Here is a 24,354-nt window from a genome sequence, read left to right as displayed (position 1 = left end):
TATATATATATATATATATATATATATATATATATATATATATATATATGTATATATATAGGTATATATATAGGTATATATAGATATATGGCCCCATGTATCTGCCAGAAGCTAAGTAAATCTTTTTTGAAGAAATTCATTTTTAACGTAGGTCTCAAAAATTCCCAGAGATGAAGTTCCAAGGTACATATACTTTCCAAGTATCCTGAACAGAAAAAATAAATTGCAAACCCACAAAGACCACAAATATCAGAATCAGACATAAATGCTAAGAATTACATTTAATATCTTTAAAGAAATATAAGAGGGAACCAAAGTATGACAAAGGGAACAGAAGACTGTCAAAAATGACCAGCAAATTTGAAAAAGAAACAGACAGTAAAAGCTTCAAGAAAAGGAAAAAAATACAATAATTGAAGTTATTTGTATATGTATGTATAATCTGATTTCCAAAGGGAAAGGACAGAGAATAAAGGGAGCCAATATTAGAAGATACATAGAAGCGCTGACGAATTTTCAGAAGACACCAATCCGCAAGCAAAACAAATGACAAAGCTCAAAAAGAAACATATAAAAACCAAAGCCGACGAAAAGATCTTAAAATTATTCAGAAAGAAAAGACAGAATACACACAAAGAAACGATTAAAGTGACATCTGATATCAACAGTAATAACGGACACTAAAACCTATGTGAATCATAGTTTCAAAAAGCTGAGAGAAAAAAATCGGTTATCCTAGAATTGCATATAAAAGCAAAACTATCTTTCAAGAACGAAGGCAAAAATATAGCTCCAGACAGAAAAGGAGAGCTCACTGTTCAGAATGTTATGATGGGAATGTCAAGAAGTTCTTCGAGGAGAAGGACATTGATCCCAGTTACGAGAAGCGATCGTAAGCAAAGAAGAACATAAAGGATCAGTCACAGTATAAGACAATAACAAGAATGCTGAATTTTAAGAGTTTTTAAAAATCTTGAACAGAGAAAACATACAGGTTGAAAGGGAGAATAGGTATTAATAATCTTCTAGGGGCCTTGATTTGATTTTGAGGAAAGTAAAGATATCGATTAATCCTAGACTTCTAATAAGCAAACTCAGTCAATCCAAAAGAAGGCAAGAAAGAAGGGGATAAAAAAGAAAATAAAATCTAGCTCAGTAGAGTTTAAAATCAAACTGTAAAATGAAATATGAGGCAAACAAAATTTAAAAATTGGTTGATATAGCTATATTAATATAAAAAAAGAACAGATCTCAAGTTGAAAAGCATTATTGGAGATAAAGAGAGTCAGTATATACCTTGATCAATTCCTTAAGGATATTATAATCCCAAACTTAAGTTAATTCATCTAACACTAAATCTTCAAAACATACAGAACAAAAAACTGACAGAACTACAAGGAAAAATTAATAAATCCACAATTGAGATTTTAACATAACTCAGGTAATCAGTAAATCAAGTGAACAACAACAACGAAAAAGTCAGTGAGAATATAAGATTGGAACAACATACTTACCATATTTGATATAATGGAAATATAAACATATATACACAATACAAACATACAGCTGTGTCCTGCAAACATTTTCAGCAATCATATCATATTCTAGGTGATCATGCAGATGTTAAGAAATTAAAAAGAAAAGCATCAAAATTCTTTGACTAAATGCAAAACATACTAATTAGAAAACATATAGAACTGAATGATAACGAAATAATACCTATCAAAACTTGTGTGATATAATAAAAAATACTATGAACTTACTGCCACTGGATCCTTCTGGTGAAGCTGAGCAGCTGTTACTTGTCTAAATCCACCTGGGTAGCTATTAAAAGAAACAAAGACATTAAAATTGGGAGTAGGCTATGGTACAGTATTCTTGAAATGAACATTCTTTTGTAATATGAAAACTATTTTTATCATGAAATTATACTTGTTTCTCGAAACTATGCTGTTCATCAATGTCTTAAAAATTAAGCAGTAACCTATGCTATTTGAAATGCTATTCTCTTAAGTGGTCAAATTAGCAATAATTATTTCATAAAAAGTTCCACATCTTAGAAAATTTCTTGGCTAACTATTTATATTTCTACTGGAAGTTCAAGTTATTCATCATTCATTCATTCACTCATTCAGTCAAACATTTTTATCACTGCTTAGTTTATCACTGCTTGAATTAAAAAAAAAAAAGCAAAGTGCCAGAATGTTTCACATTCCCTGACAAATCAGACAAAGTGAACAAGCTAGGGGTCAGGTTTGGAGAAAACAGTGGTAGACTACTTGGTTCTGAAGGCAAGTTAATACTCTAAACAAGTTGTGCTCCTGTTTCCTATTAACAGGAAGTCATATGTTGGTTCTAAGTAATAAAATATTTCATTGTGTTCAGATCAAAATTATATATAAAAATGTAGATTAAAAAAATATTTGGGATAGTACTGGAGGCATCTTGGTAACTTGAATACCCCAGATCCAGGTCTGGAATCTAGGTTTTGCCAGTGGCTACCAGTATAATATTAGGCAACTGATTTCATCTCTTTATATATGAGTTGGCTCATATAAGAAAAATGATAATATCTGCCCCATCTACCTCTCAAGATTTTTATGAGAGTCAAGTGACAGTGCTTAAGAAATTTAAAACAAAAACAACATACAGATGCAAGGTTTTATTACACTGAATGGATGAATAAAGCCTTAATGATTTTTGAGGAAGGGAAAAAAAAATGTAAAGGCAGTAGACTCTGCAAGAAAAATGTAAGATTACCTAAATATGATTCCTTTTATAAGTTTCTTTCAACAAGACTTGAAGACATTTTAAAGATGATTTAGAGAACCACGTTTTAGGAATAAAACTTAAGAAAGCAAATTTAGAAATTTGCTGAGAAAGATGGATAATTTTCAAACTGATGCTCTTTCATTTACTTCATGGAATTTCAGCCTCAGAAAAAGAAATACCTATCTAGACTTCTATTCCTGTATTCTTTCTCTCCAGGAAAAAAATACTTTATGTTTTATCACATTGTTATCTTGTATTTTCATATTCCTTTCCCAATTACCTGTAAATTTTATAAAACTTGGTTTGTATATAGAGATTTACCAACAGAAAAATTACTAAAGATGGATGTGAATTCCTTTTTGTTACATTAAATAAAGAGTTCACGAAAGTGTTTAAGTGTAGGAATGGGCAAAGGCTGGCTAAAGGAAGCAAAAAAGTTATTCCAAGCATTTAAGACCTACTTAGGCAAGAGAGGAAAAGAAACAGATGGGAATATCAAAGTCTGCCTGTCTAAGATGAAGGTGCACTTGGAAATTTAAAAAAATAATTTTGATCAAGAATGAAAAGCCAACATTTTTAGTCATACCTTGCATGATACTGAAGAAGGTATGCTTAATTAAATTTGTACATGACCTGAAACTGAGGCGTTAACTAACACATTACATGACATAACCAACATCTCCAAAGATCTTAGAAGCCCAGAGATACAATTTACATGGAGTAAACTTAAGGTACTGCAGTTGATTAGAATGCAACTAAAATACAAAGGAAGGAGGATACATGGTTGAACAGCAGCATGTTTGAAAAAGACTTATAAGTTTTAGCTGATGGTGAACTCAGTGTAGCACATAGTGATATGGCCTTGAAGAAAAGTTCTACTACGATAAGATTGTATAACTGAAAGATGGTGGAGTCACATTATACCAGAAAACTACTAAAACACAGCCAGGTGAGTGTATTTAGTTACAAAAGATACTGATAAGCAGTGATTGCACCCAGAGAACAGTGACCAAGGTATAATGGAGATAAGACATCTGAACGGAAGCCATAAAAAGAACTTTAAAGGAACTACAGGTGTTTAGTCTAGAGAAAAGACAGATCAGTGGGTACCTGCTGATCATTGTCTCAAAACTATCTGAACGATGTCATGTGGAAGATATAATTTTACACTGTCCAGAAAAGGACTAAGACCATTCTGAAAGCTAGAGGAAAACAGATGATGACTCAATAGCACTGAGATCTTTCTAAAATTTAGACCACATCAAAGGCAGAATGAATGGGCTGCCTCATGAGCTAGGAGATTGCTATTATTCAGATAGGCAGACCTATAACTTGAAAGGCAAGTTGTGGAGATTTTAGGTATCTTCCAAACTTGGGATTTCACTCACCATTCTTTCAACATCTCATGTACTTTTATTAGTTCAAGATGGTTCTGGAAACAGCAGTAAGATGAATTATAGGAAACAGAAAGAAAGAAGTGAGAAGACTGACTAAAAAATGAGAAGAATCTAGATCAGAGAGGTTATATGAAAAGCTTCCAGGAAAAACAAATATTCTCAGGTAATCATGAGTATTTGGTACAGTATTGCGGTTTTTTTGATTGAGTAAATCATACTTGTGGCATGAACAAAATGGGTATTTTCTTAAATTTCGAAAAAACCTTTTTCTTTTAAATAAGACCAATAATATTCTTAAAGTAATATATTCAACTGCCTATCTTCCCTGACAAAAGCATTATCTTACCCAGTATGTGAGGAGTATACTTTTTGTTCCCATTTGTTTCCAGAAAATGCAATGTGCCTTGTGTTCATTATGACAACATGATCTCCACAGTCACCTAGATTTAAGAAGAACAAAGAAAAAAAAAAAGATTTTATGTGAAAATTCTTGACTTTAAGAAAAGGTGAGCTTGGTTTTTTATAAATCTTATCAAAGTCCAAAAAACACATCAAAAAATACAAAGCAAAAAATACAAAGCAACATCAAAATCATTGAATAGATTTATGTTTCTCTTTCACATAACATCTAAGCATAGAAAGAGTTGGCTAGACAGTTGGAAAATCTCAACACTGGAAGGTAAAAGAGAATTCAATAAAGATGCCAGTAACGATGACACATCTTTTAAAGGCAAACTACTGTTACTCCTATTTTCTCTGCCGATTAATAATTACACTTCATTAAAATGTACTATTAATAATTACACTTCACCACTTTTAAATATCTCATACAAATTTTCCCTTAAAAATAAAAGAGAAAATGAAAACAATATGCATATAGATGAAAAATGGTTTGTTTTAGCAACAGGTAAATTGGAAACAAATGTAAAACATCACAATTGATTGTTCTTTTCAAATTCAGAGAAAAGAATACTAGGGTCTTATGCTTAACTACTAACCCAAGGTTTTTTTCCAAACACATTTAACTAGTTAAATTTAAACCGCCACTAGCAACTATGGGTACACATATACTTGATGCAACTGATGATCTGAAAATCAAAAAATATGTTTTGGATTAATTTTCCAGTGAAAGGTACCCCCTAGGCCTGGCTGTTCATCTAAAAAAAAAAACCTAAAAAGTCAACATGTAAGTTTTCACAAGTCACTGTACATGACAAAATCAAGTCGTCAGAAACATTTACTAAGTGCCTATTCTACTAATAGAAAAACAAACTTCAAAAGATTCTGAAGATTATTTATTTGAAAAAAATCACCACTGAGGGCTTCCCTGGTGGCGCAGTGGTTGAGAGTCCGCCTATCGATGCAGGGGACACGGTTTGTGCCCCTGTACATGACAAAATCAAGTCGTCAGAAACATTTACTAAGTGCCTATTCTACTAATAGAAAAACAAACTTCAAAAGATTCTGAAGATTATTTATTTGAAAAAAATCACCACTGAGGGCTTCCCTGGTGGCGCAGTGGTTGAGAGTCCGCCTATCGATGCAGGGGACACGGGTTTGTGCCCCGGTCCGGGAAGATGCCACATGCCGCGGAGCGGCTGGGCCCGTGAGCCATGGCCGCTGAGCCTGCGCGTCCGGAGCCTGTGCTCCGCAACGGGAGAGGCCACAACAGCGAGAGGCCCGCGTACCGCAAAAACAAACAAACAAAAAAAATCACCACTTTAAAAATAGGTATAAATAAGTACAGTACCTGAAAACTGAAGATTACATTATAAGAGTCTATGCAGAGCTTGAATTTGAGTGACAGAATTTTCAATGAGAAGTTCATAGTTTATATAAGGCAAGGGCAAAGGAAAGAGGATACAGCAGGTGAGTTTTCTTCATTAGAGCATAAGGGAATCCAGGGGTGGGAAGGAGAGATCTGGGAATGGGAAGCTTGCTGTTAGCTGGTTAAAAAGGGAAGTTTGACTATTTGGCAAATTAAGTGACTGAAGTTCCCAAAAGTGACCCATGGTGGGCTACTAAGGAAGGCAGTTGGGCAAATGAACCCGAAGAACAAATGAAGAGGGTGAGAAGACACCTACACAGTCCCAAATAATGCCCACATTACGCTAGCTTTCAGCCGGACACTTACAGTTGAAGAAGCTAGGGCTTGTTAAGATTAAGGGATGTGTCAAAGCCCACACCAAGGTATTTAACTCCCTGCTCTTTCTGTGACACCTACTTGGAGGAAAAATGGAATCTTTAACTTTCTAATAAACCTGAATTTATTTTTTACATGTTGTTTAAGCTTTAAATATGCAAAAAGCATGTTGCGCCATTCAAAACACATTTTTACTTCAAAAAGGATCTTTCAAGGGACGTTAGAAAGAATATACCACAAATCAGGTGAAAATCGTGTTCTTTCAGCTCTAAGGTATGAACATCTAATCTGGGAAAAATTATTCTCCCTTAATAACTTATGCCAAATCTCTACTGTATTTAATAATTCTTAGAAGCACTTCTCCACTGTCTCTAATTAAAACCAACCAGCAATTAAATCTTTTTTAACTGCACTATGTATTAAAACAAAAGCCAATATTATGATTAAAGCCTAAAATCCTGGATACAGTGCAATCATTTCTATCTAAATTTCTGTTAATCCAATAAACAGATATATGTCACTTTAAAATTTTAATTGAAACATTTTGCATTTTACAATATGCACCAAATACATATAAATTGGAACTCTACTGCCTGATCAAGAGATGGACGAAGTTAATTAATATCTTTCAAACTTAAAAATTTTTTTTAAAGTTAAAGTTTAGTAATAAGCAATTTTTAGAAAAAGGAATTGAGTTTATTTACAAAAATTTATCAGCTTAGTTTTCTGACCTTATTTGATTTTTTTATAATATTAGGTGCTAAATTAAATGGCCAAATAAAATTCAAACTAATTCAATCAAAGGGAAAACTCAAAGGTTTATGTCAGGGAATCTAAGGTCTCCTTCATCCAGTGCAACACTGCTTTTACATATTGGGTCTCCTTACAAGATTTGGTTTGAGAAACGTTTGAAAAATAGCTGCTCCAATTTAGTGATAAGCAACAAAGGTTGGCTTTGGCCTTTATGTGTGTTTCCAGCCTTGAAGGACAAATGTCCAAATGTCTACTTCAACGTTTTTTTTAGCATCCCTGAAATTCTGCAGGGCTAATGTGACAGATGATCATGTAAGTTACCACAAAATCTACTGAGTGTAAAGACCTTGTGAGAGGAACAAGGTGTGTCGTTCAAATTTATGATAATATGTAAATATTCCTTCTAAAAGAGGCATGCGTTCTAGATATAACCTGGAGCAAAAAGCTTCAGTGCTTTGTACAATGATGTTCTAGGAGTGAGATGAAGAATAAATGTGCGATTAAGACTGTAAAATTTAAACGATGCAGAGTTAACATTTGAAATAGACTGACACAACTGAATAATAAGAGAGAAAAATACATTAGTTGCGTAACTTTAAGAAGAGCATTCTAAACTTTTTTTTCTAACAAATCCTTACAAGATTTAATGAAATAATGCAAGGCAGAATACTAGAGATTAGACTAGTGAATTGTTAGGTGTGCTAACATTCATAACATTAACCTTTAAGAACTGTGTGAAACTTTTGTTTGATTTCATTCCATGTGCACCAGAAGTATTTTAAGATGATCTAATAACTTTAGATAATGCTTAAGAAAGGTTTCCCTTTGCTTCTTTTATTTTATTTTTTCTCTCTCTTTTTTTTTTTTTTGCGGTACGCGGGCCTCTCACTGTTGTGGCCTCTCCCGTTGCTGAGCACAGGCTCCAGACGCGCAGGCTCAGCGGCCGTGGCTCACGGGGCCCAGCTGCTCAGCGGCATGTGGGATCTTCCCGGACCTTCCCGGACCGGGGCACGAACCCGTGTCCCCTGTATCGGCAGGCGGACTCTCAACCACTGCGCCACCAGGGAAGCCCCCTTTGCTTCTTTTAAATGCTCATATGGTTCTCCTCAACTGATTAATTTGTAGGCAGTGAAAAGAATGGAGTCCTCAAGAAGAATAAGGCACAATCCAAAAATCACCAAGTGGCCTTCCTTTTCCTGTATCAGTGAAAAGCAAACATGTTCAAAGAGCTCCCAAGTCTCCCATTCAGGAGGGCAGCTCTAATCAGAAGGAGAAGGGAGTGCCTATAAAATGGTTCAAATATTGTATACATTATGTATCTGAACATACATACAGGTCCACGGACTTTGTGAGATGCTGTGGCAAACCAACGTTCCACTTATAAGGTTATTTTTTTATGGAAACTGTGGTCTGGGTCAAGATCGAGATGATCTGGTGTTAGGAGAAGAATGCCCTCCTTTCACAAAGTTTGGGAGAAGGTGGAATCAGTAGTAGCCACCTAATTCTTCTTAAAGTGTAGCACTTATCTGTCCACTGAATTAAAGTTCTGCTTCCTTACGAGCACGTCATTACCGCAAAAGTACTCCTTGAGTACTGATGAATAAGCGTGCTGCTAGAACACCAGAGGAGCTTTTGGGTCTGCCTGTCGGGCCATCCTTCCCTGGTAATGGAGAATAGCTTTTCTATGAAATTAGAAATTTACTTCTTAAAGACTGAATTGCATTTTTGTTTCACTATATTTAATATTTGGCTTTTATCAGCAAAACTTTGGACTTTTCATGTCCATAAGATGTCGCTAAAATCAAAACAAACTGCACGCAATTTTCAATTTACAAATACGTTGTTTTAAGTTTTTTCTAACATATACTGGTTTAATCAGCATTTATTAAGTATGTTTCATGTGTTCATAATCACTGTAAACATGTTTATTTGAAAACTGATATACAATTTCCCAGAAAAACAATATGACAAACAATGGCCATATATACAGGAAGGGCTATAAAAGTTAATATTTAGGTGTGATAATGGAATTTGGGTTACATAGGAGAATATCTTTGTTCTTGGGCGACATATGCTAAAATATTTAGGGGGAGGTATAATGATATCTGTAATTTATTTTCAAATCATTGAGTAAAAAATATGATAAAATATTAATAATTGTGTAATCTAGGTGGCTGGTATAGAGAAATTCACTGTACCACTCTTTGAACTTTTCTGAAAATGTGAAAATTTTTATAATAAAAGTTAGAAAGAAGGACAAACAACTCAGTGGAAAAATGGGAAAAAGAAATGCATAGACCTTTTACAAAATGGGAAATGACAAAAGGCCAATAAACAAATGAAAAGATTCTCAGCTCCATGTGCAATCAGGAAAATGCAAATTAAAACCACAAAGAAAGAGCATATCCCATTTACCAGAGTAGTCAAAATTAAAAAGAACGACAATATCAATGTTACTGAGATGAGGAATAATGAAAACACCTGCATATAAAGACTAACTAGGTTCCCATTTTAAACCCAGTAATTCCTGTCCTACAGACAGACCTCAGAGAAACTCTTCCACATGTGCCCTGGGAAAAAGGTACAAGAATACTGATAGCAATGTTGTTTGTAACGGCAAAAAAGAGGAAAACAACCCAAATGCTGAGTGTATGGGTATTCATTTCACCACCATTATTATTAATTTTCTTTAAAATATTATCTATATTTATATATAGGTAGAGGAATACATCTCTATCTATCTAAATATATCTTTGTATATTTCATGTTTCAAAATAAAGTTTAAACTATGATCAACTACAAAAAATGCTGTTGACAGGTCAAGCAAGATGAAGAGTAAGAACTGATACTTGGGTCTTACAGGGAAGTCCCGCCTCCAACAGGTTTTTAGCAAGAATGGAATAAGGGATCCTCAGTAAAAAAGAGATCCTTAAAACAGCCCAGGGCTTCCCTGGTGGCGCAGGGGTTTAGAATCTGCCGGCCAGTGCAGGGGACACGGGTTCGAGCCCTGGTCCCGGAAGATCCCACATGCCGTGGAGCAACTAAGCCCGTGTGCCACAACTACTGAGCCTGTGCTCTAGAGCCCGTGAGCCACAACTACTGAGCCCACGTGCCACAACTACTGAAGCCCACGTGCCTAGGGCCTGTGCTCCGCAGCAAGAGAAGACACCGCAATGAGGAGTGCACGCACCGCAAGGAAGAGCAGCCCCCGTTCGCCACAGCTAGAGAAAGCCTGCGCGCAGCAACAAAGACCCAACACAACCAAAAATAAAAAAAAAAAAAGAATAAAAAAAACAGCCCAGTCAAACATCTTCAAAATTCTATCCTGACATGAAAACTGTGATTACCAGTAACAGGTCTAAAATGATACTCACTCAGTTGATGGTACACAGGTTTATGCAATCCTTGAAGTTTAACTGATGCCAGGGCAGCAAGTTTGCCAGGGGGCTGCATTTTCCCATCTAAGAGATACCAAACTCGAGCAAAAGTGGCCCATTGCTTGAAAAGACAGAAGAGGAAACAAAGAAAATTCTAATTAAATGGAAACAGCTGAGTTTGCTATTATATACCATCACACATAATCTACAGTTAACATCAATAATTATTATGAGAAAAGATCCTATCATTAAATAATTTTTTTGTTTTGTTCTCATTTCTATTTCTGGAAAAGGGGGATATGTTCTCATTATTCTGCAAAGATTAACACAGTAATCTTTCCTGCTTGCTTTTCTATTAGCAATATGGATTATGCTCTTTTAAAAACATTCCAAAGATATTATTTCCCTTTACATTATGACTTATATTTTTTGTACCACATAGAATAGTATCTGGAGGGGTCATGAAAAGCTCTTATGAAAGCAGAAGTTGTTTATGGAGGTCTTCAAAAATATTTTGAGATTGGAAGTTACATTAACATTGAAAGATGAGTGGCCAATTATGAACTGAAGACTATTCAGGAGTTTTAATTCCAAGGGAGAGTTAAATAGCAGAATGTAGCTGGAAAAGCATAGATGGATGATGTTGAATAAACTTAAATTTTAAAACGCTGCCTTAGATAGACATCTTAGGCTGGCTCAGGACTAAACCACTATCTTTGCAGTGTCCACCACTGCCTTCAAACTCTAAGAAAAGCACAGGCCAGAAAGATCTTGATCAGATGCTTTCTCTATGGATATAAACAAGCAGCCAAACAATGCTGGAAAAAGTACAACTAGGCTCTCTGGTTTTACCTTAAATTTAATTATCACAAATCTCAAATCAGCTTATAAAACTGCTTACCAATCTGCTGTTTTCCTGTTCTCATTCTTCTAGTCTCTACCCCATTCCCCTTTTACATCTTTTGTCAAGTTTATTTCATATATTTTGATGCCACTGTAAATGGTACTGTATTTTTAATTTAAATTTCTGATTGTTGCTAGTATATAGAAATGCACTACATTTTTGTATTTTGGTCTTGTATCCTGCAACCTTGCTAAACTCATTTATCAGTTCTAGTAACTTTTTGTAAATTCCAGTTTTTACATAGATGATCATGTCCTTTGCAAATAAACAGCTTCTAGCCCATATACTTTCTATACCTCTCTCACCTTATGAACTAAAAAAAAAAAAAAAAAAAAAAATTCAATTCAATTGTCTACAGGACAATCTTGTTTCTTCAATAAACTGTAAGAAAAGAAGACAGGAAAAGGAACCTATTATTAAGAGAGACATAAAAAAACCCAGCAACTTATTGCTACTTTGGATCCTAATCCAAAGGAAGAAACCGTAAAAATATTATGTATTTATATAATATACATGATACGTGTGAGAAAATTGGAAACTTGAACACATACTGGATATTTGATGATACTAAGGAATTGCTGTTAAATTTCCATTTAGCTTTGATAAATGGTAATGGGATTTTTAAAAAAATCCTTATCTTGTAAAGAACATATTGAAATATTTACTGATGAAATAATATGAGTCTGAGATTTATCTCAAATTCATAAGTAAGAGAAAGAAATGAATGGGGGTACAGATTAAATGATATTGGCTGTGAGATTTTTGAAATTGGTGATATCTACTTTTATGTATGATTAAAATTATCCATAAAAAAAAACGAACTCCTGACCTCCCTTCCCTACCAGCGACTGCCTCATTTCTTTCCTCTTCTTTGTAGCAAACTTTTGCAAAGAGTTGTCTTTACTTTGTCTCTCCTCATTCTCTCTTCAACCTACTCCACCCTGGCTTTTATCTTCGCACACCATCACCAGCACACTACTGCCTGCCAAGTTTACCATGACCTTCACATTACTAAATCCACTGGTCAATTCCAAGTCTTTGACACAGTTGATCATTCCCCTCTCCCGGGTATTCTTTCTTCACTTGATTTCCAGGACACCACCCTCTATTGCTTTGTTTTGTTTTGTTTTGCTATCATGCTAGTTCTCTCTTTCTCTTGCCTCTGAAATGTTGAAATGTTCCAGAACTGTTCTTGGTCCTCCTCTCTTCTCTTTACACATTTCCACACAGGCTTCATCCAGACCCATAACTTTAAATGCCATTTGTATGTTTATGATTCCCTAATTTACATCTCCAGCCTGGACCTCTTTCCTGAACTCTACACTTGCATTCAATTGCCCACCTGGCATATACACTACAGTGCTTCTTAAACCATATGCAGCAGAAGACTAGTTTTTCCCCAATCCACTGCAGACCAATACCTGATAGAAAAAACAAAACAAAAACAAAACCTTTGATAAAACAATTAAAATACTGCCACAATGTCAAATTGCTACAGCCTTTTTTTTTTTTTCCGGTACGCGGGCCTCTCACTGTTGTGGCCTCTCCCGTTGCGGAGCACAGGCTCCGGACGCGCAGGCTCAGCGGCCATGGCTCACGGACCCAGCCGCTCCAAAGCATGTGGGATCTACCGGACCGGGGCACTAACCCGTATCCCCTGCATCGACAGGCGGACTCTCAGCCACTGCGCCATCAGGGAAGCCCTGCTACAGTTTTTTAATGTTTAATTTTACTTCCTGTATTTACCTCATTAGGGATAGGTAACAAACAGTCCAAGGAAGGAATCACACTTGGAGCTGGACTAGACTAAGAGGCGGCTTAGACCAACTCCTGCTCTTCCTCCTGAAACCTGCTTCAATCTCAGCCTTGCCTATCTCAGTTGATGGAACGTTCTTCCGGTTGTTGAAACAAAAAACTCTGGAATAATCCTTGTTTTTTCTTTTGCTGTCGGCGCACATACGGTCCTTCAGGAAATCCTGTTGGCTCCACCTTCAAACGGAACGTGACCACTTTTCAACACTACACAGTTACTAAGTCTGGTTTGTGCCACCATCATGTCTAGCCTGGATTATTTCAATAGCCTCCAAACAGATTCTTTGCTTCTCTTCTCCACCAATCCCCATCTCTGCACAGTCTATTCTCGACTCAGCAGTCGGAGTGCTCCTTTTAACACTTAAGCAAGATCATGTTACTCCCCTTATTTTGCTCAGTAAATCAAACGCTTACAATAGTCTAAAATGCCTTATATGATCCAGCTTATTACCTCTCTGACCTTCCCTCCTTCTTCCCGAGGGGGGGGGGGAAGAAACACGAGAGGGGCTGACTGAAAAGGGGAGGGTAGGAGTACCAAGAAAACGACAGCAAGTGGTGGTCAGAATCACCACCCTTTGTGCTTCACCGAAGCATCTCCTGGCCCAAGGACCCGGCTTCCCATCCTACTCAGCTTCACTAAATCCGACCTCCTTCTGTCAGCGTAATGAATGCCATCGAGCTACAAGAGTCCGAGCTCACCTGGGGCGCCCTAGAAAAACTCGACATGTTTCCCCAGTAGCCGAACAGTCCTTTTTCCAGGATCGAAAACCTGTCCCGCAGCATCAAGGGCCCGGCGGGAAACGCATGCAGCCGAACATGTCAGTTCCTAGACAAGCCAGCACTCGTCTGCTTCTCTGCTTTTCCTGCATCTCCTTCAATCTTGCCACCGTAGCAGTTTCGTCATGAAGCGAGGAACTGATCTAGTTATTGAGAGAATAACCCCCGAAAATAACTCGCTTGCTGGAAAAGCTGCGGAAAACCAATGGAGGACACATAGTTTCCAGCCGACCTAAGTAGAAGGAACCGGAAGTGCGTCAGTAGCGCGGGGCTGTTTGGATGTGGAAGCAGAGACCTGAAACGGGGCCTCAGCCCTGAGAGATGGATCGGTACCTACTCCTAGTGATCTGGGAGGAAGAAAAAGTCCCGTCGGCGGCGGGTGCGGTGGCGGAGCATGGGCCAGGGGCTTCGTCCGCTGAGGGTACCGAGAAACAGCCAGGTAAGCGCTGGGCTGAGAAAGAGCGGGAACGGCTTGCAGGGAGGAGAAAAAAATTGTGATCAAGTTCTGCTGGAGTGACCTGTATGGAGTTGTCCCAGGAAGCTGTGACTCTATCTGGGATCGACCTGGTAAGGGCTGATAAAAACATTTTCTCCGTAGAAAAAATAGGGACAAAATTGTGGATGCAAGATTCCAGCGCTCATAAGTTTCCGACACAGTAAATATTTAACTATATAAATTCCCTACGCCTTGGAAATGGAATTTCTGTTGTTTGGACATATATGCATTCAATAGGTAGTTCTGCCTCCTGTGTTCCAAATGCAGGTAATACAGAAAGGAACAACATGGAAAAGGATCTTACTCTCCTAGAGTTTTTACATCCTAACGGGAGGAGACATGCCACACATAAACTAAGTTAAAAAACAAATTATAGGGCTTCCCTGGTGGCGCAGTGGTTGGGGGTCCGCCTGCCGATGCAGGGGATGCGTTCGTGCCCCGGTCCGGGAGGGTCCCGCATGCCGCGGAGCGCATGGGCCCGTAGGCCATGGCCGCTGGGCCTGCGCGTCCGGAGCCTGTGCTCCGCGGCGGGAGAGGCCACAGCGGTGAGAGGCCCGCGTACCGCAAAACAAACAAACAAAACAAAACAAATTATAAATTTAAGACAATTACGACCGTTTGAGAATGCACAGCTTTTTGGTGCTCCTGTCTAGAATCTGTATTGCATTTTATTTAGCTTGTTTTGATAGAGCGGCGCTTTGAGGAGGAAGTGTATGGGGTTGTGTACAGAGTATTGTAACAGGCTTTTCCTTCTCCGTTTAAAATTATTCTTTTGGGGGAATTTTGGATTTGTGTTAAGTGGCAGGGATGTGCAAACCGGGAGCTTTACCTATTTTCTCTGCTTGCTTTAGATTTATTATATCAAAACTTGAACAGAGGGTAGTTCTTTTATGTACAATATAGTGTACTTGAGAATCTCTATGGTGAAACTGGAATAGGTCTACATTGTGTAACTCTTGAACCCAGTTGAGTTTGTTTTTTTCTTTTTCAGACTTAAGAGCAGCAAATGTTTATCACCTCCTGAAAAGAAGCATTAATGCTTCAATTAATCCAGAAGATAGTACCTTCCCTGGTAAGTAAAACATAAACCCCTCTTTTCACTGGCACAGCATTTGTATTGGAAATAAATTTAATTAATCTGGTCACATGGGAGTCCAAGAAACACTTGTTGACTGTGTACAAGTCACTGGGATAGGGAAGCAATGAAAGAAATACAAAACGGAAAAGATGCTATCCCTCTCTTCCTGATGCTTGGATGTCATAAAGTTGTTATGAAAATTATTTTAGGGTCTCAGCTTGAGTTTTGTTCCCTTTATGAGATTTTCTTGCCCATCTTCAGCTCCATATAAGATAGAGTAATGTGGCATTATAAGGAGGATTTGTGATTTTGTCGTGAGTACAAATACATCATTAATCTTATACCCATTTCTTTACCTTTTATTTTTCCATCCTTACCTCTTACTGATTCTTTTAAAAGCACTTCATAATTGTTAAACTCAGTAATCTTTTCTCCATTCTTATCTGCTTTAACTTTTTCAAAGTGTTTGACATTTTTGAAAATAAAATACTCTTTTTTGAAAATAAAATACTTTTTACTTTGTAAAAATCTTTTCTCCTTTGGTTTCTATTGGCATTATACAGATCCATGTATTTACATCTTTGTTAGTTATCCTCTTTTTTTCTTCCTTTTCTTGGCCTCTATCTGAGAGTGTCTTTCAGAGGCTCAGAAAAAAGGAGATATCAAAACAGGTCTAAAAGCTGAAGGAAGTTTCTGGAGATGTCAGGGAGAGTGTGCTTGTTTTGATACCTTTATAGTTCTCATGACTGTACAATCTGTTCCTTTCTCTTTCATCAGAGAACCTGTCTCTTGGGCTTCAACTGTCACGTTTGGGAAATTATTTTTAATATCTATATGCTACCTTAGCCAGTTTGCCAAGTGCTGGTAATACTCATTAATTTTTCAAGTTGGTATAATTTAAGTCACTACTAGTGTTGCAAGAAAGATTTTGATGGACTATGACATGTTCAATTAAGAACATGTGATTAGTTGCCTGTAAGATTGCAAAGTGAAAATATTTTGTAAAAGTTGGATACATGTGTCTGGAACTCCAAAGGAGAGTGAAGCTGGAGAAACAGATTATAGAATCATCAACATATAGATGTCATTTGAAGCCATGAGAAAGGATGGGATTGTTTTGGATAGTAAGAATAGCAGAAAAATCTTGAAATGAATCCCAGTATTTAAAGGAGCTGAACACCAGTTTTTAAAGGAATGAGAAGGAGCAGTGGGAAAGATAGGTTCCACAGAAAGCAAGTGTTTTCAGGAGAAAGTAGTCAAATGTGTCATTTTCGATTCCTTTCTTAGTCTTACGTTGAGAGGTCAAGTACCAACAGGACTAAAAACTGTTAGATTTGGAAACACATTAGTCATTGGTGACTTTGGCAAGTACAGTTTCAGTGGCATGTTGGAGACAAAAGAACAGATTAAATTGGATTAGAAGGGGAATAGAAAAGGTAAACAGGAAATAGAGACAGTCAAGTGTAGATAGTGCTTTTAGAAAGTTTATCTTCCTGAAGAGTAAAGAAAGAGATATAGTAGTAACTGGAAAAGGGAGGTGAATTTAAAAGTGATTAAAAAAAATAATTTGAAAAATATTTGTGCATATTTAGATGCTAATGGGAAGGAAATGACAGAGAAGGAGAGATTGAAGATGCAGGAAAGTCAGTGGCCTGGGGTCCCGGCAGAAGTCTGAGGGATAACCTTGATCAGAAGGGTGGTGCCTCTTACATGTAACAGGGAAGAATGAGGAAAGACCTAATGGGAATGCAGGAAGGGCAATATGTTTGCTGACAGGATGTTATGGGAGTTATAATGGCTTCTGTTTTCTATATTTTTTTATTTTTAATTTTTTAAATAAATTTATTTATTTTTGGCTATGTTGGGTCTTCGTTGCTGTGCATGCGCTTTCTCTAGTTGAGGTGAGCAGGGGCTACTCTTTGTTGTCGTGCGCGGGCTTCTCATTGCAGTGGCTTCTCTTTTTTTTATTTTATTTTTTTTTTAACATCTTTATTGGGGTATAATTGCTTTACAATGGTGTGTTAGTTTCTGCTTTATAACAGAGTGAGTCAGTTATACATATATATATGTTCCCATATCTCTTCCCTCTTTGTCTCCCTCCCTCCCACCCTCCCTATCCCCCCCCTCCAGACAGCCACAAAGAACCGAGCCGGTTTCCCTGTGCCATGCGGCTGCTTCCCACTGGCTATCTACCTTACGTTTGTTAGTATATATATGTCCATGTCTCTCTCTCGCCCTAACACACCTCACCCTTCCCCCTCCCCATATCCTCAAGTCTGTTCTCCAGTAGGTCTCTGTCTTTATTCCTGTTTTACCCCTAGGTTCTTCATAACATTTTTTTTTCTTAAATTCCATATATATGTGTTAGCATACGGTATTTGTCCTTCTCTTTCTGACTTACTTCACTCCGTATGACAGACTCTAGATCTATCCACCTCATTACAAATAGCTCAATTTCGTTTCTTTTTATGGCTGAGTAATATTCCATTGTATATATGTGCCACATCTTCTTTATCCATTCATCCGACGGCGGGCACTTAGGTTGTTTCCATCTCCGGGCTATTGTAAATAGAGCTGCAATGAACATTTTGGTACATGACTCTTTCTGAATTCTGGTTTCCTCAGGGTATATACCTAGTAGTGGGATTGCTGGGTCATATGGTAGTTCTATTTGTAGTTTTTTAAGGAACCTCCATACTGTTCTCCATAGTGGCTGAACCAATTCACATTCCCACCAGCAGTGCAAGAGTGTTCCCTTTTCTCCACACCCTCTCCAGCATTTATTGTTTCTAGATTTTTTGATGATGGCCATTCTGACTGGTGTGAGATGATATCTCATTGTAGTTTTGATTTGCATTTCTCTAATGATTAATGATGTTGAGCATTCTTTCATGTGTTTGTTGGCAGTCTGTATATCTTCTTTGGAGAAATGTCTATTTAGGTCTTCTGCCCATTTTTGGATTGGGTTGTTTATTTTTTTGTTATTGAGCTGCATGAGCTGCCTGTAAATTTTAGAGATTAATCCTTTGTCAGTTGATTCATTTGCAAATATTTTCTCCCATTCTGAGGGCTGTCTTTTGGTCTTGTTTATGGTTTCCTTTGCTGTGCAAAAGCTTTGAAGTTTCATTAGGTCCCATTTGTTTATTTTTGTTTTTATCTCCATTACTCTAGGAGATGGGTCAAGAAGGATCTTGCTGTGATTTATGTCATAGAGTGTTCTGCCTATGTTTTCCTCTAAGAGTTTGATAGTTTCTGGCCTTACATTTAGGTCTTTAATCCATTTTGAGCTTATTTTTGTGTATGGTGTTAGGGAGTGATCTAATCTCATACTTTTACATGTACCTATCCAATTTTCCCAGCACCACTTATTGAAGAGGCTGTCCTTTCTCCACTGTATATTCCTGCCACCTTTATCAAAGATAAGGTGACCATATGTGCATGGGTTTATCTCTGGGCTTTCTATCCTATTCCATTGATCTATCTTTCTGTTTTTGTGCCAGTACCATACTGTCTTGATTACTGTAGCTTTGTAGTATAGTCTGAAGTCAGGCAGCCTGATTCCTCCAGCTCCATTTTTTGTTCTCAAGATTGCTTTGGCTATTCGGGGTCTTTTGTGTTTCCATACAAATTGTGAAATTTTTTGTTCTAGTTCTGTGAAAAATGCCAGTGGTAGTTTGATAGGGATTGCATTGAATCTATAGATTGCTTTGGGAAGTAGAGTCATTTTCACAATGTTGATTCTTCCAATCCAAGAACATGGTATATCTCTCCATCTGTTTGTATCATCTTTAATTTCTTTCATCAGTGTCTTATAATTTTCTGCATACAGGTCTTTTGTCTCCTTAGGTAGGTTTATTCCTAGATATTTTATTCTTTTTGTTGCAATGGTAAATGGGAGTGTTTTCTTGATTTCACTTTCAGATTTTTCATCATTAGTATATAGGAATGCCAGAGATTTCTGTGCATTAATTTTGTATCCTGCTACTTTACCAAATTCATTGATTAGCTCTAGTAGTTTTCTGGTAGCATCTTTAGGATTCTCTATGTATAGTATCATGTCATCTGCAAACAGTGACAGCTTTACTTCTTCTTTTCCGATTTGGATTCCTTTTATTTCCTTTTCTTCTCTGATTGCTGTGGCTAAAACTTCCAAAACTATGTTGAATAAGAGTGGTGAGAGTGGGCAACCTTGTCTTGTTCCTGACCTTAGTGGAAATGCTTTCAGTTTTTCGCCATTGAGGATGATGTTGGCTGTGGGCTTGTCATATACGGCCTTTATTATATTGAGGAAAGTTCCCTCTACACCTACTTTCTGCAGGGTTTTTATCATAAATGGGTGTTGAATTTTGTCAAAAGCTTTCTCTGCATCTATTGAGATGATCATATGGTTTTTCTCCTTCAATTTGTTAATATGGTTAATCACATTGATAGATTTGCGTATATTGAAGAATCCTTGCATTCCTGGAATAAACCCCACTTGATCATGGTGTATGATCCTTTTAATGTGCTGTTGGATTCTGTTTGCTAGTATTTTGTTGAGGATTTTTGCATCTATGTTCATCAGTGATATTGGCCTGTAGTTTTCTTTCTTTGTGACATCCTTGTCTGGTTTTGGTATCAAGGTGATGGTGGCCTCGTAGAATGAGTTTGGGAGTGTTCCTCCCTCTGCTATATTTTGGAAGAGTTTGAGAAGAATAGGTGTTAGCTCTTCTCTAAATGTTTGATAGAATTCGCCTGTGAAGCCATCTGGTCCTGGGCTTTTGTTTGTTGGAAGATTTTTAATCACAGTTTCAATTTCAGTGTTTGTGATTGGTCTGTTCATATTTTCTATTTCTTCCTGATTCAGTCTTGGCAGTTTGTGCATTTCTAAGAATTTGTCCATTTCTTCCAGATTGTCCATTTTATTGGCATAGAGTTGCTTGTAGTAATCCCTCATGATTTTTTGTATTTCTGCAGTGTCAGTTGTTACTTCTCCTTTTTCATTTCTGATTCTATTGATTTGAGTCTTCTCCCTTATTTTCTTGATGAGTCTGGCTAATGGTTTATCAATTTTGTTAATCTTCTCAAAGAACCAGCTTTTAGTTTTATTGATCTTTGCTATTGTTTCCTTCATTTCTTTTTCATTTATTTCTGATCTGATTTTTATGATTTCTTTCCTTCTGCTAACTCTGGGGTTTTTTTGTTCTTCTTTCTCTAATTGCTTGAGGTGCAAGGTTAGGTTGTTTATTCGAGATGTTTCCTGCTTCTTAAGGTGGGCTTGTATTGCTATAAACTTCCCTCTTAGAACTGCTTTTGCTGCATCCCATAGGTTTTGGGTCGTTGTATCTCCATTGTCATTTGTTTCTAGGTATTTTTTAATTTCCTCTTTGATTTCTTCAGTGATCACTTCGTTACTAAGTAGTGTATTGTTTAGCCTCCATGTGTTTGTATTTTTTACTGCTCTTTTCCTATAATTGATATCTAATCTCATGGCGTTGTGGTCGGAAAAGATACTTGATATAATTTCAATTTTCTTAAATTTACCAAGGCTTGATTTGTGACCCAAGATATGATCTATCCTGGAGAATGTTCCATGAGCACTTGAGAAAAATGTGTATTCTGTTGTTTTTGGATGGAGTGTCCTATAAATATCAATTAAGTCCATCCTGTTTAATGTATCATTTAAAGCTTGTGTTTCCTTATTTATTTTCATTTTGGATGATCTGTCCATTGGTGAAAGTGGGGTGTTGAAGTCCCCTACTATGAATGTGTTACTGTCGATTTCCCCTTTTATGGCTGCTAGTTTTTGCCTTATGTATTGAGGTGCTCCTATGTTGGGTGCATAAATATTTACAATTGTTATATCTTCTTCTTGGATCGATCCCTTAATCATTATGTAGTGTCCTTCTTTGTCTCTTCTGATAGTCCTTATTTTAAAGTCTATTTTGTCTGATATGAGAATTGCTACTCCAGCTTTCTTTTGGTTTCCATTTGCATGGAATATCTTTTTCCATCCCCTTACTTTCAGTCTGTATGTGTCTCTAGGTCTGAAGTGGGTCTCTTGTAGACAGCATATATATGGGTCTTGTTTTTGTATCCATTCAGCCAATCTGTGTCTTTTGGTGGGAGCATTTAGTCCATTTACATTTAAGGTAATTATCGATATGTATGTTCCTATTCCCATTTTCTAAATTGTTTTGGGTTCGTTATTATAGGACTTTTCCTTCTCTTGTGTTTTTGTCTAGAGAAGTTCCTTTAGCATTTGTTGTAAAGCTGGTTTGGTGGTGCTGAACTCTCTCAGCTTTTGCTTGTCTGTAAAGGTTTTAATTTCTCCATCAAATCTGAATGAGATCCTTGCTGGGTAGAGTAATCTTGGTTGCAGGTTTTTCTCCTTCATCACTTTCAGTATGTCCTGCCACTCCCTTCTGGCTTGTAGAGTTTCTGCTGAGAGATCAGCTGTTAACCTTATGGGGATTCCCTTGTGTGTTATTTGTTGTTTTTCCCTTGCTGCTTTTAATATGCTTTCTTTGTATTTAGTTTTTGACAGTTTGATTAATATGTGTCTTGGCGTATTTCTCCTTGAATTTATCCTGTATGGGACTCTCTGTGCTTCCTGGACTTGATTAACGATTTCCTTTCCCATATTAGGGAAGTTTTCAACTATAATCTCTTCAAATATTTTCTCAGTCCCTTTCTTTTTCTCTTCTTCTTCTGGAACCCCTATAATTCGAATGTTGGTGCGTTTAATGTTGTCCCAGAGGTCTCTGAGACTGTCCTCAGTTCTTTTCATTCTTTTTTCTTTATTCTGCTCTGCAGTAGTTATTTCCACTATTTTATCTTCCAGGTCACTTATCCGTTCTTCTGCCTCATTTATTCTGCTATTGATCCCATCTAGAGTATTTTTCATTTCATTTATTGTGTTGTTCATCATTGTCTGTTTCATCTTTATTTCTTCTAGGTCCTTGTTAACTGCTTCTTGCATTTTGTCCATTCTATTTCCAAGATTTTGGATCATCTTTACTATCATTATTCTGAACTCTTTTTCAGGTAGACTGCCTATTTCCTCTTCATTTGTTAGGTCTGGTGGGTTTTTATCCTGCTCCTTCATCTGCTGTGTGTTTTTCTGTCTTCTCATTTTGCTTATCTTACTGTGATTGGGTTCACCTTTTTGCAGGCTGCAAGTTCGTAGCTCCCGTTGTTTTTGATGTCTGTCTCCAGTGGCTAAGGTTGGTTCAGTGCGTTGTGTAGGCTTCCTGGTGGAGGGGACTAGTGGCTGTGTTGTGGTGTATGAGGCTAGATCTTGTCTCTCTAGTGGGCAGGTCCACGTCTGGTGGTGTGTTTTGGGGTGTCTGTGGACTTATTATGATTTTAGGCAGCCTCTCTGCTAGTGGGTGGGGTTGTGTTCCTGTTTTGCTATATGGTTGGCATAGGTTGTCCAGCACTGTAGCTTGCTGGTCGTTGAGCGAAGCTGGGTGCTGGTGTTGAGATGGAGATCTCTGGGAGATTTTCGCCGTTTGATATTATGTGGGGCTGGGAGGTCTCTTCTGGGGACTAGTGCCTGTGTTGTGGTGTATGAATGAGCCTAGATCTTGTCTCTCTAGTGGGCAGGTCCACGTCTGGTGGTGTGTTTTGGGGTGTCTGTGGACTTATTATGATTTTAGGCAGCCTCTCTGCTAGTGGGTGGGGTTGTGTTCCTGTTTTGCTATATGGTTGGCATAGGTTGTCCAGCACTGTAGCTTGCTGGTCGTTGAGCGAAGCTGGGTGCTGGTGTTGAGATGGAGATCTCTGGGAGATTTTCGCCGTTTGATATTATGTGGGGCTGGGAGGTCTCTTCTTGACGAGTGTTCTGAAGTTGGCTCTCCCACCTCAGAGGCAGAGTCCTGACTCCTGGCTGGAGCAGCAAGAGCCTTTCATCCACTCGGCTCAGAATAAAAGGGAGAGAAAGTAGAGAGAATTAGTATAAGTAGGAGGAAATAGGAAAGAAAGAAAGAAAGAAAGAAAGAGAGGAGGGAAGGAAGGAAGGAGGGAAGGAAGAAAGAAAGAAAGAAGAAAAGAAAGGAAGAAGGCAAGAAGGAAAGAAAGGAGGGAGGGAGGGAGGAGGGAAGGAAGGAAGGAATGAGGGAAGGAAGGAAAAAATACAGAAAGAAAGAAGATACAGTAAAATAAAATAAAGTATAATAAAGTTATTGAATTAAAAAAATAATTATTTAGAGGAAAAAAAAAAGGGAAGGATAGAACCTTAGGACAAATGGTGGAAGCAAAGTTATAGAGACAAAATCTTACATAGAAGCATACACATATACCCTCACAAAAAGAGGTAAAGTGGAAAAAATCATAAAACTTGCTCTCCAAGTCCACCTCCTCAATTTGGGACGATTCGTTGTCTCAAAAAGGGAAGGAAGGAAGGAAAGATAGAAAGAAGGTAAAGTATAATAGAGTTCTTTAAATTAAAATTAATTATTAAGAAAAAAATTTTAAAAAAAAATGGTCGGATAGAACGCTGGGACAAATGGTGGAAGCAAACCTATACAGACAAGATCTCACACAGAAGCATACACATACACATTCACAAAAAGAGGAAAAGGGGAAAAAATCATAGATCTTGCTCTAGAAGTCCGCCTCCTCAATTTGGGATGATTCGCTGTCTATTCATGTATTCCACAGAGGCAGGGTACATCAAATTGATTGTGTAGCTTTAATCCGCTGTTTCTGAGGCTGCTGGGAGAGATTTCCCTTTTTCTTCTTTGTTCTCACAGCTCACAGGGGCTCAGCTTTCGACTTGGCCCTGCCTCTGCGTGTAGGTCGCTGGAGGGCGTCTGTTTTTTGCTCAGACAGGACGGGGTTAAAGGAGCCGCTGACTCGGGGG

The 24,354-nt window shown here is 37.5% G+C and overlaps 2 protein-coding genes across 2 annotated transcripts in view; one reads left to right on the top strand and one right to left on the bottom strand.

The window, feature by feature from the left end:
* The window catches only part of MRPL13 (mitochondrial ribosomal protein L13), a 36,678-nt gene extending 22,737 nt beyond the window's left edge, over positions 1-13,941 (bottom strand). The window contains exons 1-4 of the mRNA XM_007451663.1: positions 13,858-13,941; positions 10,440-10,563; positions 4,516-4,609; positions 1,764-1,824 (exon numbers count right to left, since the gene is read on the bottom strand). Of these exons, the coding sequence (XP_007451725.1) occupies positions 1,764-1,824; positions 4,516-4,609; positions 10,440-10,563; positions 13,858-13,941 (363 nt within the window). The remainder of the gene's footprint in view (positions 1-1,763; positions 1,825-4,515; positions 4,610-10,439; positions 10,564-13,857) is intronic.
* A 243-nt stretch (positions 13,942-14,184) lies between these two features.
* MTBP (MDM2 binding protein) overlaps positions 14,185-24,354 on the top strand; it is a 79,930-nt gene continuing 69,760 nt past the window's right edge. Inside the window, exons 1-2 of the mRNA XM_007451662.1 lie at positions 14,185-14,374; positions 15,423-15,503. Coding sequence (XP_007451724.1) covers positions 14,257-14,374; positions 15,423-15,503 — 199 coding nt within the window. The 5' untranslated portion in view covers positions 14,185-14,256. The remainder of the gene's footprint in view (positions 14,375-15,422; positions 15,504-24,354) is intronic.

The sequence above is a fragment of the Lipotes vexillifer genome, unplaced genomic scaffold (assembly GCF_000442215.2).
Source record: "Lipotes vexillifer unplaced genomic scaffold, Lipotes_vexillifer_v1.1 scaffold440, whole genome shotgun sequence".
Taxonomy (NCBI): Eukaryota; Metazoa; Chordata; class Mammalia; order Artiodactyla; family Lipotidae; genus Lipotes; species Lipotes vexillifer.
This window is presented reverse-complemented; position numbering and strand designations above follow the sequence as displayed.